The sequence below is a fragment of the Plectropomus leopardus genome, chromosome 24, assembly GCF_008729295.1.
Source record: "Plectropomus leopardus isolate mb chromosome 24, YSFRI_Pleo_2.0, whole genome shotgun sequence".
Taxonomy (NCBI): domain Eukaryota; kingdom Metazoa; phylum Chordata; class Actinopteri; order Perciformes; family Serranidae; genus Plectropomus; species Plectropomus leopardus.
In genome coordinates, this window is record NC_056486.1 from 7,659,689 (window position 1) to 7,674,595 (window position 14,907).

Here is a 14,907-nt window from a genome sequence, read left to right on the forward strand (position 1 = left end):
ACTTGAATTGATTAAAAAAGGATTTGCTTGTCTAATATTACAAGTCTCTGCAGATTTTTCCACTAGTCTGGTGCAGGATTTAAGAGCCATTTTCCCAGTCTCAGTATCAACATGATGATATCTGCATGTCTGATGCCTGTTTGAATAAAAAAAAAGCATTTTGCAACCCAGACACAGAGCTACCTCTCTGACAAAGAAAAATGTGTCATCAATCTGCTCCACACTCCTGCAGCTGAGTGAAACCGAAACTTTTCAGTATTTCCATGAGTTTCATCACACCACTCACGTTATTCCCAAGCAACGCAGCAAACGTCTCGCTTGAGAAAAGCACTTGGACACATTCTTGTGCGGCTTGAGGTTTTGAGAATTAACAAAAACCTGCAGTGAACTCTATCCTTAAATATTCATACGGGGTGTACATTTCAGAATAAGTGGGGCCTGTGCTCCAGCGAAGCTAATGGGCCAGAAAATCCGTACGGGCTCCACGTCATGGGAGTGTTGTTGATTTTACATGGAAAGAGGGCCTTAATGTGCGGCTTTGTTCTCTCGTATATCAGCGGTGCAGCAGGAGTTCAACTAAGTACTTCCTCTGCCCCGTACTGTGCAATCCCGGCCCGACTGTTACCACAGCAACCAAACACGAGGTTTGTTTTTGTGCTTGTGTTGCGCTGGGAGAGTGGCTACTTTCACAGTGTCTCACACTCAGTATGGAGCCTTTTGTTTAGAGAGGGTTTATTGTCCCTCCCTGGTTTTTATTGTGTCTGCCGGTCAAGGTGCTGCAAATTCCTCTGGGATTATTATTGTGACCTGAAAGGAGGAAATCCGCTCTCATCTGCAGTGTGGTGCACCACTTGTCTTTTTTTATTTCTGGCATGCAGTGTGCTAATTTTTGGCTGCACTTTATTCACATCAGTAGCCGATTGTTTAAAATTGCATCACGATGTTTGCTGTTTTTGATGACCCCCCAAAAATGCTGCTTCTAATCAGCAGTATCATGGTGTGATTACAGTCTCACTCTCAGCCAACAGGAACATCACTGCAGGTTTTTCAGTCGAACACCCCTTGGCTCCCAGCATGTCACTTGATACTCATTTTATCAGTCTGGCAGGGACACCGTGAGGCCGGACCAGATGAGTTGAGTTTGTGAATAAAGTGAGTCAGGGGGTAATTGAGGTTGCAGACAGTAATCCCAGCGGCTGGATGCTTTCTCAAGTAGTGCTCTAATGAATAGCATCTTGTTTAGCCGCTGCATCATTTCATTGCGCCCAGACTGCTCTGGATCCGGTTTCTCCAGCTGCGCTCCTTCACACTCATTCAATTTAATGCTTGATTTAATCATCTCCTCTGTGTCACACTGGTTTGTGTGTGAGTGTGTTTGGGTTGGGATCCTGCAACAGTTGTCTTGCTCTATCTAAATGTCACGTAGGACTTGGTGCTTTTTAGTATTTTGGAGTAGCACTCAGCACAGACTTTGTGCTTGTTCTTTATAAAAGCTTTTTTTAACCCATTCAGATCCCTCAACCTTTCTGATTAACATAGCTTTTCTAGGATGTATAAATGTGTGATAACTGTCACCCAAATGCACCAATTTGATTGTATTTTTAAAAGCCAATTAAATCAGCTAAAGTGGACCGCAGAAGAATCACACCACTTTTTTTGATAAGCATGACTGACTGTGAGGCAAAGAGGAAGCGTAAGGCATATTTTAATCTATTAATCATATCAGCAAAATACACAATTTGAATTTAAAGTCTTTTTTTGAGTAAATCAGGGTTCCCACAGATCCTTAAAAAATCTTAAAAGGCATTTTACTTTAAAAAGGCAATTACTCTAAAAAAAAAAAAAAAGGTTTCAATTGGTATCAAAATGTCTTAAATCAGTTTTTCAAAGGTCCTTAAAATGCTAAAATATGCTGAGTAGGATTTTGTGAATAATCTTTTTCGCTGACATTGAATTTTAAAATTAATAATAATAAGTTTAATTTTTTAAATTTTTTTTAAAATAATTTGCGGAATGCCTTTCAAATTAATGTTACACAGATCAGGATAGAGGAACCGACAATAATATAACAATAATATGTCAAAGGAATAAGCTTTTTTTTTCAAATCAAATTAATACTTTTATGCTAATATGATATGTTGATTTTTTTTCCATGTGATTCACTCTAGAAAGATTTGAAAAAGAACTGACATTAAAAGTACACCTAATTTTTTATCTTGACCAAAATAGTCACGTTTAAGATTCAGAGCAAATCATCCCTAATCCTAAGTAATAGTTTTGTTTTTTCTTTCATGGGTTAAAGCATTGTTAGCTTCTTCTCTATACTGGCTCGATTTTGAGCTCAATCAGTATTCTGGATGAATATGAAGCAGAGAACAGCAGCCATTGTCTGATGCGCTCACACATAATCCTCAGATATATACAGTGTGTATCAAATTGCCCTGCATATGTTTTTTGAAAACCAGCTTATTCATCTGAAATACTCAGATAAAGCACAATGAACTCTTGTTTGTAATTTAAGGCTGCTTGTCCTTGCAAAAAAGACATGAAGCAGCACTTCAGTACATACTCAGACCTCTTAGTAGCCTCAGGCTTTCATAGTTATTGGGCACATTACATATTCATATACTTCACTCATATTATGACTCGGATTCTTACTTTGATTCCAAAAACTACAGCAAGAAAAACTCTGTGGCTATTCAATTTTGCAATTATTCTCTCGTTGAGATTTCTTCTAACATCAGCTTTGTATTGAGACATGATTTTATTTTATAAATGTGCCGCGACGGATAAAATCATCCCACATCCTCCCCATTGCTGTATCCTCTCCCACATCCCTTCCATTCCTGTCTTTCAGTCTCCATCCCCTCATCATCATCATACTCTGACCTTCGTTACAGATTTAATTTAAACGACTCGCACGTACGTGTTAATGTTTCCACTGTGGGCACATAAAACCACATGTAGAAGAATGCGTATACATGGAGGAACATTCGTAAGTTGTGCTGATGATTCATTTCAAAGGGCATGATTCATGGGGGAAAGCAAAATAAAACAGAAGTTTTGGGTTACTCCCCAACAAATGGCAAGCAAAGTGAGACTTTTTGCTAAAAGATCACTGAGGTTAAGCTATCAACAAAGGCATTAGTGTTTCTGAGACCCAGATGCTGCATCGGGTTTTTTGATGTTTAAAGTGTGTTTCATTGAATGCATTAGTGGATGCCAGTGCTTTCAGAAATTGGTAGTTTTTCTCTTGCTGATTTCATTTGATTTTAAGGAAATGTTTTGGTCACACTGCATCAGTCCCAGATGGATCATTTTTAGAAACCGAGCGCCCAGTAGGGATTGTGTGTCTTGTTCAAGGACACCTCAACATGGTGGATGATGGCCAAGGAAAACTGAAAGTATCGCTTAATAACCACTGCCATAATCTGCTGCAAAGTCAGTTCGTCTTCAGCCCAATCACCAGATAAAATGTTGGCATTAAACGCTTCTGCAAAACATGGATATGTTACATTTGCACATTCTTATGAGCATATATGTATACATTTTATGTTCCTTTATATTTAAACAATGCTGTGATTAATATGTGGTTAAGTTTAGACACAAAACCAACTTAGTTAAGGTTAGGAAACTACTTTTGGGTTGTTTGGGTGGCACAATTCCAGCAGTAAAGCAGCGATGTTCTGGGGAAAAAAAAACCAATTACTTTTGGGTCACTATTCCGGACGAAAAAGCAGCCATTTCTCTGTTATTAAAAACATCCACTTTATCAGTCGCAATTAAAAGAGGAACGACAGCGATGTCTTTGTAAAAAAAAAACAAAAAAAAAAACAAGATTCTCTTCTGGTCTAAAAAGCGGCTGGGGAAAACACTGACAAGTGTTTTCCCCAGCCCCCCCCCCAAAAAACACTGGAAATATTACTAAATTAAATTAAATTACTAAATTACAATTGGTTTTTGTTTGTTTGTTTATTTCTGCTCTTGAATAATGGTCCGCAGTAGTGTGAGGTCTGGCATATACCTTGCCAAGGTGACATGCCATCCACCATCCCAACTACCTCCAATGACAAAGTCAAAAATGTTGATATGGTACATATTAAACATTGCAATGGAACATTTTTATGGTTTGTTGAAATGCTTAATGCCAACATTTTCTTCTGGGACTGACTTGTAGATTCTTTGTGGTCATCAAGGACCACAGAGAGATCAGTTTGTCTAAATTAGTGTTTTTGGAAAACTTTACATACAAGTTTGAAATCCTGTGATCTCAGTTTAACTGTTACCATGTTTCAGTGACCAAAATCATATTTTAGTGATATATGAAAGTCCAGAAGAGAGGAGTAACCATAACTCTACCAAACTTTTGCACTGTTTTGGATACAGTTTCATGTAGCACCACTCTGAGGTTTAAAGGTTTCAAGCAGAGTTTCCATTAAGAGAACACCAAGTTCACATCACTCTGGTTTTCATTCTGGGTCTCTGGGTTTCTGTGTGCTGGATGTAAGGAGAAACTATGACCTCAGCCTATGATTTTAGCTCAAGCAAGCAAACACCAGTGAGAGTCCCAGGAGCTTTTTAGTCTTGTTATCTGGTTGTATAAGCACAAAGGGTTTTCAGACAGCTCTTCCACTTTGGTATTATTTAATTTGGTCTAACAAAGTCTTGACAGATTTAATGTTCAAATCTGAGAGAGTGAATTGTAATCTCGTGACTACACAACAACATAAACACATTGTTAAAAAGTTACTGTTCATGCATGAAAAAATCAAATCAAAAAATTGATTTCAGTCTGATTGCATTTTCCTCAGATTATTATTTTTTAATTTTACACATTCAAAACATGCTGGATTTAGTGAATAAATGAAACTGGCAAGCATGGATGACAAACTATAAAACATAACACTTCTTTTTGCACACTTTAATTCTCAGAAAACCAAACAACTTAATCATAATGCAGTATGGGTAGTATGAAGTATAAAAACTGGTATGATACATCAGTGTGAATAGTCTGACTACATGGCAAAATGGCCACTGAGTACAATACAGTAAGTGCACATAAGTTAAAAACCTGGTGTTATGTCAAATTAAATCAAAAAATTTCTAGTGCTTTCAAATTGTTTTCTCATGCAGGCAAACACTTGTTTGAACTTAATCACACAGAACCAAGCAAACCAAAAAAAAAGGAAACATTCAAACCCTGGTTTAAGATAAATCAAGTAAAACAGCCATGTAAATGTATCAGGGTATAGCGTTGGGGTATAAGGGTCTATGGTTGTATTGGATCTCATGGGCGGGGTTCAGTAACACAGGATGGGATGAAGGGTTTTGGGGGTTATCAGGTCAGTCATAGATGTTACTTACGGTAATTTGTGATGGCCTTTGGATTGGGGTGGAGGTGGGCTTAATCATGATGCTACTTGTGATTTTGCTGTTGCCTTTGCCAGTAGGAGTGCTGCAATTCGTGAGCACTTGAGTCCTTTGCTCCTGGAGTCCCGGCGTATGGCACGGACTCCTCGTTTGCGGCGGAGTGGTGATGCTCTGAATGAAGGGGCTCCCTAAGTGAATGTGGATTTTGTTGTCCTCTGTGGTGATGACGTTCGGCCCGGAGCTGTTGGACCTCTGGACCTGCCAGTTGCTTTGTCTTTCCGGGGTCACCCGGAAGACGGCGTGCCCTCCGACAACTTCCAGTGGCTCCGTGGAGAGGGAGCGTTCAGGGGTGCCTGTTGTGACGGACACAATCTGTATGGGTGACATGGCTCTGTCTGGGGTTACAGAGCCACAAGAGTCTGGAGTCATTGTTCTGGAGTATGTAGCCATAGTGAAAGGTGATAGGGCTCTATCTGGGGAGCATGGTTCGTCAGAGACTGGAGAACCCTTAGATTTAGGGGAAATGGATTTAGCAGTCGGGGATACGGAAGCGTTTTGGATGATGGTAATTCTCTGTTTGGGCGGACCTCCACTTGTGGGTATGACGGCAGTGCTGGTGAATGACTGGGTGTTTTCTGTGGTCGGGCTGGTGATCTCTAGCGTTGCTGTGTTATGTCCATGGTCAGGAGTCACTTTAATGTGCAGAGGCTGCCCAGGACTGTGGGTCAACACAACATCTCCGGGCTGGACGTGGTTTCCGTTTTGCCGCGGTTGCACTTTGCCATTCACCTGATGGGGGCCTTCTTTGTTTTTAATGAATGGGACTCGTGCTCTCCTCAAATTGTTAAGATTATTTACATTATTGATTAGCGAGGGGCTGCATTTGGTGAGCTGAAACTCATTGTAGTTTGCATTTTCTTCAGCTTCGGTCTCATCATACAGCTTCCCATTCACCACAGCGCGCTCTAGCGGGGCCATTGTCTTACCGTTGGGGGACATGAGGTCAAGTGGCTCAGTCTGAACTTCTTTGGTGGAAACATGGAGGTCTGAAAAGCGCCTACCATTCATGCCAGGGCGAAGACTTTTGCTAAAGCGTCTATATCTCTCAAGCTCCCTCGTGAGCGTCTCCATTTCTCTGGCCAGCTCTTTGTTCCGGACTTCATGCTGGGTCAGCTTCCTTTGGAGTGTAGAGTGGTCGGTTTTCATGCGACAAATGGACTCCTCTGTTCCCATGTATTCATGGATCTTCTCTTTCAGAGCTGCTACCTCTCTGGTCAGATGACTGGACTTTGCCTCCTCCTCCTTCAAGCGTTTATAGAGAACATGCTCCTGGTTGCACTCTTTCTTTTCAGCCAGTTGGTACTTTGAAAGTTCTTTTTTGGATATTTCCAACTCTTCCATTAAGGCTTTACCTTTCTCTTGCTCATTAGTGAATCTTTTCTCCAGTGATTCAAACTCCTCTGTTTTTAAAAGGTCACCTTCTACCACCTTCATGTCCTTTAATTTGCGTCTAAGGCGCTCAACCTCCTGTGTCAGGTCCTTTACTTTGTTGTCTTCTTGTTGGAAGCGGTTAGCAATGGGTGTTTTGATGTGCTCCTCTTTAGCTTTGCTTCTCATGTATTCTCTCTCTATGTTCTCAAGTGATTGCAACCTTTTCTTTAACATGTTGATCTTAGACTCCAAATCATTGCTCTTTTCCTCTTCAGTACTCAACTTGGCCTTCAAGTCGTCCCTTTCCTTTGTGGCGCTGCACATTTTCTCCTCCAGCTCAGCCTTTGACTTCAGCGCTTTCTTGCTCTCCTCAATTAACTTCTCTGTGACTGATGTTACTTTGTCCTGTTCAGCCTGGAGTTTGCCAGTGCTGTTCTGGACCTTGTTCTCCATTTGCTTTAGCTTCTCCGCCATCGCCTTCCTCTCATCCACCAGCATGACTGTCAGAGTCTTTAGCTTGGTGAGATCTTCCTTCAGCGTCAGCTCTGTCTTTCCCAGTTGGCTCTCAGCAGCCTCCAGTTCTTTGACTCTGACTTTCAAGACTTCCAGCTCACCAGTCAGGACCTTTGACACCGTCCTCTCCTTCTCCAGGTTACTTTTGAGTGAGTTACATTCTTGTTTGCTCTTGCTGAATGCATCCTCTAATTTCTCCAAGTCCATAATTCTGTGGTTTAGTTTGTCGACTTCAGCCTTCAGACTCCGGCTCTGATTGGCCTCTTTCTCCAGTTTCTTGTTGAGGTCCCTGCAGTGATCCTCCATTCTGATCAGCTCTTCATCCTTACCCTCCATTTCAAGTACCCTTTTCCGTAACTCTTCAAGCTCAGACATGAGGCTGGAGTTTCCACACTCTCCACGGCTAATTTTGTCCCTCAGCTCCTGCAGTTCCTCGTCAGCTCTGCGCAGGGTCTTGTTGGTCTCCTCCAGCTCATCAAGCTGCCTGCTGAGAGTCGACAGCTTCTGGCGCAGCTGCCTGTTTTGGGCATCCTCACTGGTTAACTTGGCAGTCATGGCCTCTTGTTCCTGATGGTATCGACCTGTTTGGTCACGCAGCTCAGCCTCCAAACGAACAACCTTTTGCTGCTCTTCCTGCAGATGGGCATTAGCTGAGCTCAGCTCCTCCTGGGCTTGCGAAGTGCTTGCACTCAGTTCTTGGACCTTTGCTGTTTGTTGGTTCAGCTGTTCGGTGAGACGCTGCTGTTCATCCACAACCATCAACGCAAACGACTTGAGTTTTGTCAGCTCTTCCTTCAGACTCGTGACCTTCTTGTTGTGCTCTTCGTCCTTTCTTTCTTGGTAGGCCTTTTCTTGATCAATTAACAGCTTCAATCTGCAAAGACAAAAACAAGGCAAACGTGATCTTTTAAATTCAGAATTTGCATATAAAAAAACAGAAAAAAAGTTGATTTACTACTGCAGAATTGTTACTTTACCCCAGCAGTTTTCTATTAATTGCCCTTGCTTTATTGGCTTGTTTTAGTTCAATTTTCAATTAACTTTCTTGTGAATTTTGGATCAACACTTCCCTAATTCTGCTGTTTATAATGTCAATCTTTATTTGCTTGTGTTATATACGAAAGGTGCTACAGAAACTTTACACCCCCACTGTCATTACCCATTGGGCCCACTTCTCTGAGTACTGACACATCATAAACACTGTTATTTTCCCAGCGTTTCTGAGGAGCACTAATGTCATGGAAAATTTAACACATCATAAAAAGTGCGGCTTTAACTCTCTCAGGTTGGTAGTCTGAAATACCTGCGGTTACTTTTTTTTGTTCCCTTGTTGCCAACTAATTCTCTTATGGTTTGGAAACCTGAGTTACTGCTGTAAATATTAGGCCTTGAATTTGAATATTAGTTTCCATAGTATTTGAGGGTGTAACATGTGGTCGAATTAGCCTTCAGGGAAATAATGGGAAAAGGCTAATACAAAGTTAATATTGATGTTGAACTCTGAAATTAATCTCAGCAGATAAGATGTTGTAAAAAAATATAGGGATATGTCTGACAAGGATGTTCTTTAATGAAATGATAGCTGTTTAATGGTTGTCTGATGCAGTTCTTTAGAAGATGATTTTTTTTTTTTTTCTCAAATGTATTAGGCTTTATTTAACCAGGAGCCAATGACCCACTTTCAGGAGTTCCCTGGCCAAGAGAGACAGTAGCACAAATAACACTGTTAACATTAAACAAACATATAAGTATTTAAAATGAAAACAAAGAGCACATTTCAGAATAATAAAATATCCCAAAAAAGTCAAAGCATCTACAGGCAGATGTGCCAGCTTCCAAGTAATTTAGACTCATTTTAAATATGTGTATAACAGTGGGTTGTAAGGGGTGTAGGGAAACTTATATAAAACTTATATATACACTTTTTAAAAATAAGCTTATTAAATTTATATAATTGTTGAAATAAAAAAATAAGAAAGAAAGTTGTATAACAGGAAAAGTCATTTCTGCAGTTTTCACAATCTGCTTAAAATGTATCCAGATTGCTTGTTTTACACAATCTTCTTGCAGTTATTGCAATCCCTCTTTGGTTTAATTTTATAGTTACTCATTTGTGCTGCACTGTAATTGCTATGCATTGAATATAATATAAAATATACATAAAATATGTCATTTAATGATGGTCATCAGTTTACTCAATGAAATGAAAATACTTAACGCAGAAGAGAAATAGATGCAAGAGAGCAAGTGAATTGATATATAAAGGGCAAGTCCTTGCATATGGAGGCTATCAATTACTCCTGAAGGCAAACACTGTAAAGTTAAAATCAACTACTTCTATCTCATATTTCTACATAGAAAAACCTGATGGGGTACAAAGTACTCAAATGATGTCAAGGTACATTGTACGTGTACCACTGGATGCAGTTGCAGTGTATCGTCAGGGTCAGTAAGTCTGGCACATGCACACATCACCAGGCCAAAGTGCCTCCAGTCCCAGAGGATGGTATGTTATGACTGCTGTGTGTGCAGCTGCCAGGCATTTCCACACAGATGGCCCACTGGCATGGAACAATCCTTTAATTAAGGGGTTCCTCTACTACCAACCCTTCTCCCCATCAGCAAAACCACCACCACCTCCCCTCCCTGTTTTTTTTCTTATACATTTAAAGGAATTCCCCCTACCTCCAACGGCAATTACAGTCCCACAGAGTTTATACAGAAATCCCCCCACTGACTCTTAGGGATCACTAATTCCACATGTACACTTGCGTTGTGGGCCATGATGTAAGTGTGGAAGGGTGGGTCGCTTCTCAGCAGCAGAGTGCGTGTCATTTCTCTCTCCGGTAGCTGCTAAAGGGCGGGAGCGGGTACAGGGACACATGTAACTGCATCCATGTGTTGCAATTAAATCCAGACCAAACAACACTCAATAAAATATTATAAGGACAAGCATAAGATTCATTGTGACTGTGGTTTGGGTGGATAAGGAGATTTTTGTGGCCTAGTTTCAAGGAGCAAATACACTGTTACTATCATCCATTATGATTTATGCTGTAAACTTTATTTTATGTAAACTGTATCCTGTTAAAACTGAAAATAATGGTCTAAGGATGTGCCATTCAACCAGGGTAAAGTAAGAGTCAGAATGTCACTTTTTACTTCTACTCCGCGACTTTTTAAGGGTAAATGTTGTACCTTTCCCTCCACTACATTTATTTACCAACTTCATTTACTGCAGTAGTTACATTAAAGCCAGAGTTTTAAAGTTTTTTTTGCTGAAACTGTCTTTTACAGTGACATATAAGATAGATGATCTTTGAAAAAGACTGTATTCTTTGCTTCCTCAAAGTGCCAATGGAATTTGCTAGAATCTCCCACACCTGAAAACAGCCAATGAGAGCCGAATATGCCTATTTCTTACCTCAGATATTTTCAGAAACATATTTTCGTGTACTGCTTAAAAAACTGAGACGAGTAATAGGCAATGTACAAAATCTTAATATTTGATAAGGGCTATCTAGTTTGACAGTTTGACCACAGTTTATAAGCAGTGATGGACAGCTGCAGTTGAGACTCCTTAGCTCTGATTGGTTGTTTTTCGTTGTTTTGGTTTTTTTTTGTTTTTGTTTTTTTGCAGTGGATTTCAGCAAATGCCATTAGAAGCACCAAAAAAGAGCCAGAAGAACATGATTTTCTTTCACAGATTATCTGGCTTGTACTACGGATATAGTGACAATATCAAATATGATGACAAAAAGTTGTTTTTATAAAAGTTACCAGGTGGAGTCTTAACTAATGGATTTTGCTGTATTTTAAATACAGCTTCTCAGCAGTATATGATGTTGATAAACTCATCAAGGCGTCAGTCATAATCCATGCATAATTCTTGAAATGCAAAGACTTTGACTTGTAACACAACATTTCTACACTGCAGTATTGCTGCATTTAAATGAAGTAAAAAAAATCTGACATTTTGTGTTGCAGGGCTGCTATTTCGGGCATCATAGTTTTTATTTTAAGGTCTGTGAGTATTCCAGGGCTCACAGTAATTTTCTGTCTAGCTTTGTTGACTTTAAGTTTGCCCTTGTTACACTGGCTGCAAGAAGTGCTGATAAAATATTTTAATCATCTTTACTTTCAAGGACTCCGGATAAGTGTGTCATGCGAGGGACCCTTATCTTGAAGCATGCATGTGTTGAAAAATTACATTTTCTGCGAACGGTTTGTGTATGTAGAAACAAGATGTTGCTAAGCAAATCATGCAGATATCTCCCTTGCAAATGAGCCTGTCACCTGTAATCACTGTTTAGTCAATGTCTTATCTTAGTCCCTGCTGTTTTTCTAGTGATGTCATCAGCCAAAATAGAAAGAGAAATACACTTTGTTCCCAAAGTAGAACAGAAAACTCTCTATCACTCTGCTTTAAAATCCTCTAAATCCTAAACTGGATATTAATCCTGTGTACTGCATGCAAGGGCACTTTGTGCTAATAAAGGCGAATCCTTTGAGAGGAAACTACATGGCTCCTAAAACACTGCTCCCCTCACAGCAGTGAAATCACTTGTAGCTCTTTATAGGACTAAATTGCACTATTCCCAGTGTACTTTGCGGTACATGAGAAATGTTGGTCCAGATCAGTTGTTCCTGAACGTTTTCTCATCAGGGACACACACATAGATGAGTGAGTTTGGCCAGCAGAGCAACATCTGAGACCATTTTTCGTGTTAGGTATAATTTAGTGGAGATTTGCAAGTCTGCATAAAGTTGGAGGGACAATAGACAGAGTAACCTTTGGCGAAAAAACATCCTGCAGCTGACCCTTGACTAACATTGGAGACAAACCATACTTTAATGAGCAGTAGCAGCTCAAATGACCAGCTTTCGCCATCTAGTATGAGCCATAGAAGCGGTAGCGTTCAGGGAGCGCATAAATATTACGGCTGATATATGTAGCATTTGTCCACATTTCCTCCCCCATCATGTTTTATCTGAGCGTCGTTAGAGAGCAGCTTGAAAGAACATTATTTCTGAGGAGTGAATTGTAAAGTGCTGCACATAAAGCTGGTGACATAACAGTTTCATGGCTATCAACATTACAAGGCACCGTACCACCCACTCTGCAACCTTAGCAACAGGCACCAATTTCAGATTCCGCTAAAAATGGATGCATGACCACCAGCGCTGGTCATTAAGGTGTCATGGAAAACTGGCTTACACAGAGTGTCATTTGGTGGGTTAGGCCGCCCAACTTTACAGGTTTCTGGCTTTCTTGCAAGTTTATATTCCCTCAAATGTAATCGAACATAAATGCCATTAAAAAAAGAAAAGGAAACATCCAGTTGGGAGCTTCACACAGGGCTTCCCTCTCTTTACGTGGCTCCCAAAGCTGGAAACTGTGGCTCACCCGCTGCTTAAAGCACTGTTACACGTTCCATATGTCATTCCCTAACCGCAAGTGATTAGGTCATGTATGTACACACCAATATATCCTGCACACACACACACATCTCCACCTCCGCTTTAACATGTGGATGGAGGGTTGAATGCTCTCATGTGTGACAGAGTTTGAAGGGGCGACGCTGATTGATGCCGTGCACGGACTGGATGTAAAGTCCACACAGGCTAAGTGATATGCCCCGAGAGTGTAATCAACAAGCGTAAAGTATGTAGCTCTGATATTTATTAACTTCCTGGGTAGTGGTGATGTGCTTAATGGAGTGGTGTGTTCCAAAAGAGACCGTAATGTGTCCTAAAACAGCTTTTTCTGTGTGTGTGAATAAATTAGATTATAATGTGACCTAAAGGTAGCAAAACTTTTCCTCTTGGAGTGCCAAAACTGGAAACTTAACAGTGGGCCAAAAGCAAACATCGGTTTTACTGTATTATATTGTGTTGTATTGATAGATACAAAATTGGCATTAGAAACCTCCTAAGGTGCCATAATTGTAATGCCTTTTGTACCTCGCTCACAGTGACTTGCTGTCACTCTGCCCGCAGTGCTCAGATAATGAAAAACAAACACACAAACAAACAAAACAATTATATAAAGAGCATTTTTAGCTCACAAATAAAAAAACATATTTTTAAAATATTTTTCAAAAAACACCTGGGGGGGCAAATTGATCCTCATGAGTGGCCAGTTTTGGTCCCTGGACCCCACTTTATATATAATACAATATAATTTCCAAAATGCCAAATATGCAGGGTTCCCACAGTCATGGAAAACCTGGAAAAAGTTACAGAATTTCACATTCACATTTTCCAGGCCTGGTAATGTCATGAAATTAACAAAAATCATTGAAATTAAACTATTTGAATTTTGTTGTGTGTAATGCAGTTGTTACAGTGGTCCCCTGTGGATAACCTTCAATGTAATGTAACATTATGGCATTTTTTTTCTGAAGCTGTCATCATAACTTAGCTGTAATTTATGTTTTGATCTCCATATCATCATCATCATCATCTCCAATCTCTCCCTCCATGTGTGCCAGCTAGCTGAAATTGTCTTTGAATAGAGTTTATATCTGATGTTTGAAAAATGCCAGGAAAGTAGGGCAAGAAAAACTAATCTAATGGGTCCTTGAAAAGTCATGTAAAACTCTTGAAACTTTGTCCATGAAAATGTGTGGGAACATGAAATGTGGAGATATTGCTTCCTGAAACCCCCATTCAGTGTTTTAAGACAAAACATCATTATTTTGTGAAAGCATAGCTGCTGTTTATGCAAAGAAGTTCTTGAAATGACTCCTAATTTCTTTACTTTCAGTGTCATTGATGTAGCAAAAGTTGTTGGCAGGAATCGTAGCCAGATTATTTTTTTCATATCTCAACATAAATGAATTAAACAAGATTTTTACAACCACAGTCAATCAGGGAGGACAAAAAAAGAATGAATCTGGCCATAAAAAAGCACTTCATCTATTAAAATACTAAATAAACAGCCTATAAATACAGTATATATTTAAGATATGCTGTTGTATTGCTCTACTATACACATGAGACGTAATATGATCATTGTACAATTCATTTTTGGTACCTTAATGTGAACAAAGTTATTTCCACAATCATGGTACCTTGACAAATTCCTGCCCAGTAAATTTGCAGGGCCATAAATGTGACAAGCTCAACATGAATTTCCAACAACACTGGGATTCATGACTTTCTAAATAGTTTATATCTTTGGTCGAGTTTGCAATGGCAGACAACCAGCTCCTCAGCATTATTTCGTTTTCAGTTTCTAAAAGATTAATCAGAATGTGGTTCAGCGGTTATGCGTGGGCATGTAACACTGAATTAAAAGTGAAATTAAACCAAAATGATACAGTCTTTTGCTTTGAGGCAATAACCATGTCCCTACTATAGTTTATATACAATTTAAGAATTTAAAAAAGAATTAAAAACTTGCTGTTCCTTAGATCTTGTTAAACTTTTGCTGACTTGGAAAACATAACTCTACAAGGTACTTGTTTTAAAGATATAAACCTCAAATTTTCCAGAAGTGACTTATCGTAAAAACACTTTAAAGCCGAAAGAAGTACAATTAAAAACACACAACATAAAACTTGAGTACACAGGAATAGTGGCATGAAA

The 14,907-nt window shown here is 39.6% G+C and overlaps 1 protein-coding gene across 1 annotated transcript in view; it reads right to left on the reverse strand.

Moving 5' to 3' along the window:
* Positions 1-4,781: 4,781 nt before the first annotated feature.
* The window catches only part of filip1l (filamin A interacting protein 1-like), an 85,812-nt gene continuing 75,686 nt past the window's right edge, over positions 4,782-14,907 (reverse strand). Inside the window, exon 5 of the mRNA XM_042512910.1 lies at positions 4,782-8,188. Coding sequence (XP_042368844.1) covers positions 5,344-8,188 — 2,845 coding nt within the window. The 3' untranslated portion in view covers positions 4,782-5,343. The remainder of the gene's footprint in view (positions 8,189-14,907) is intronic.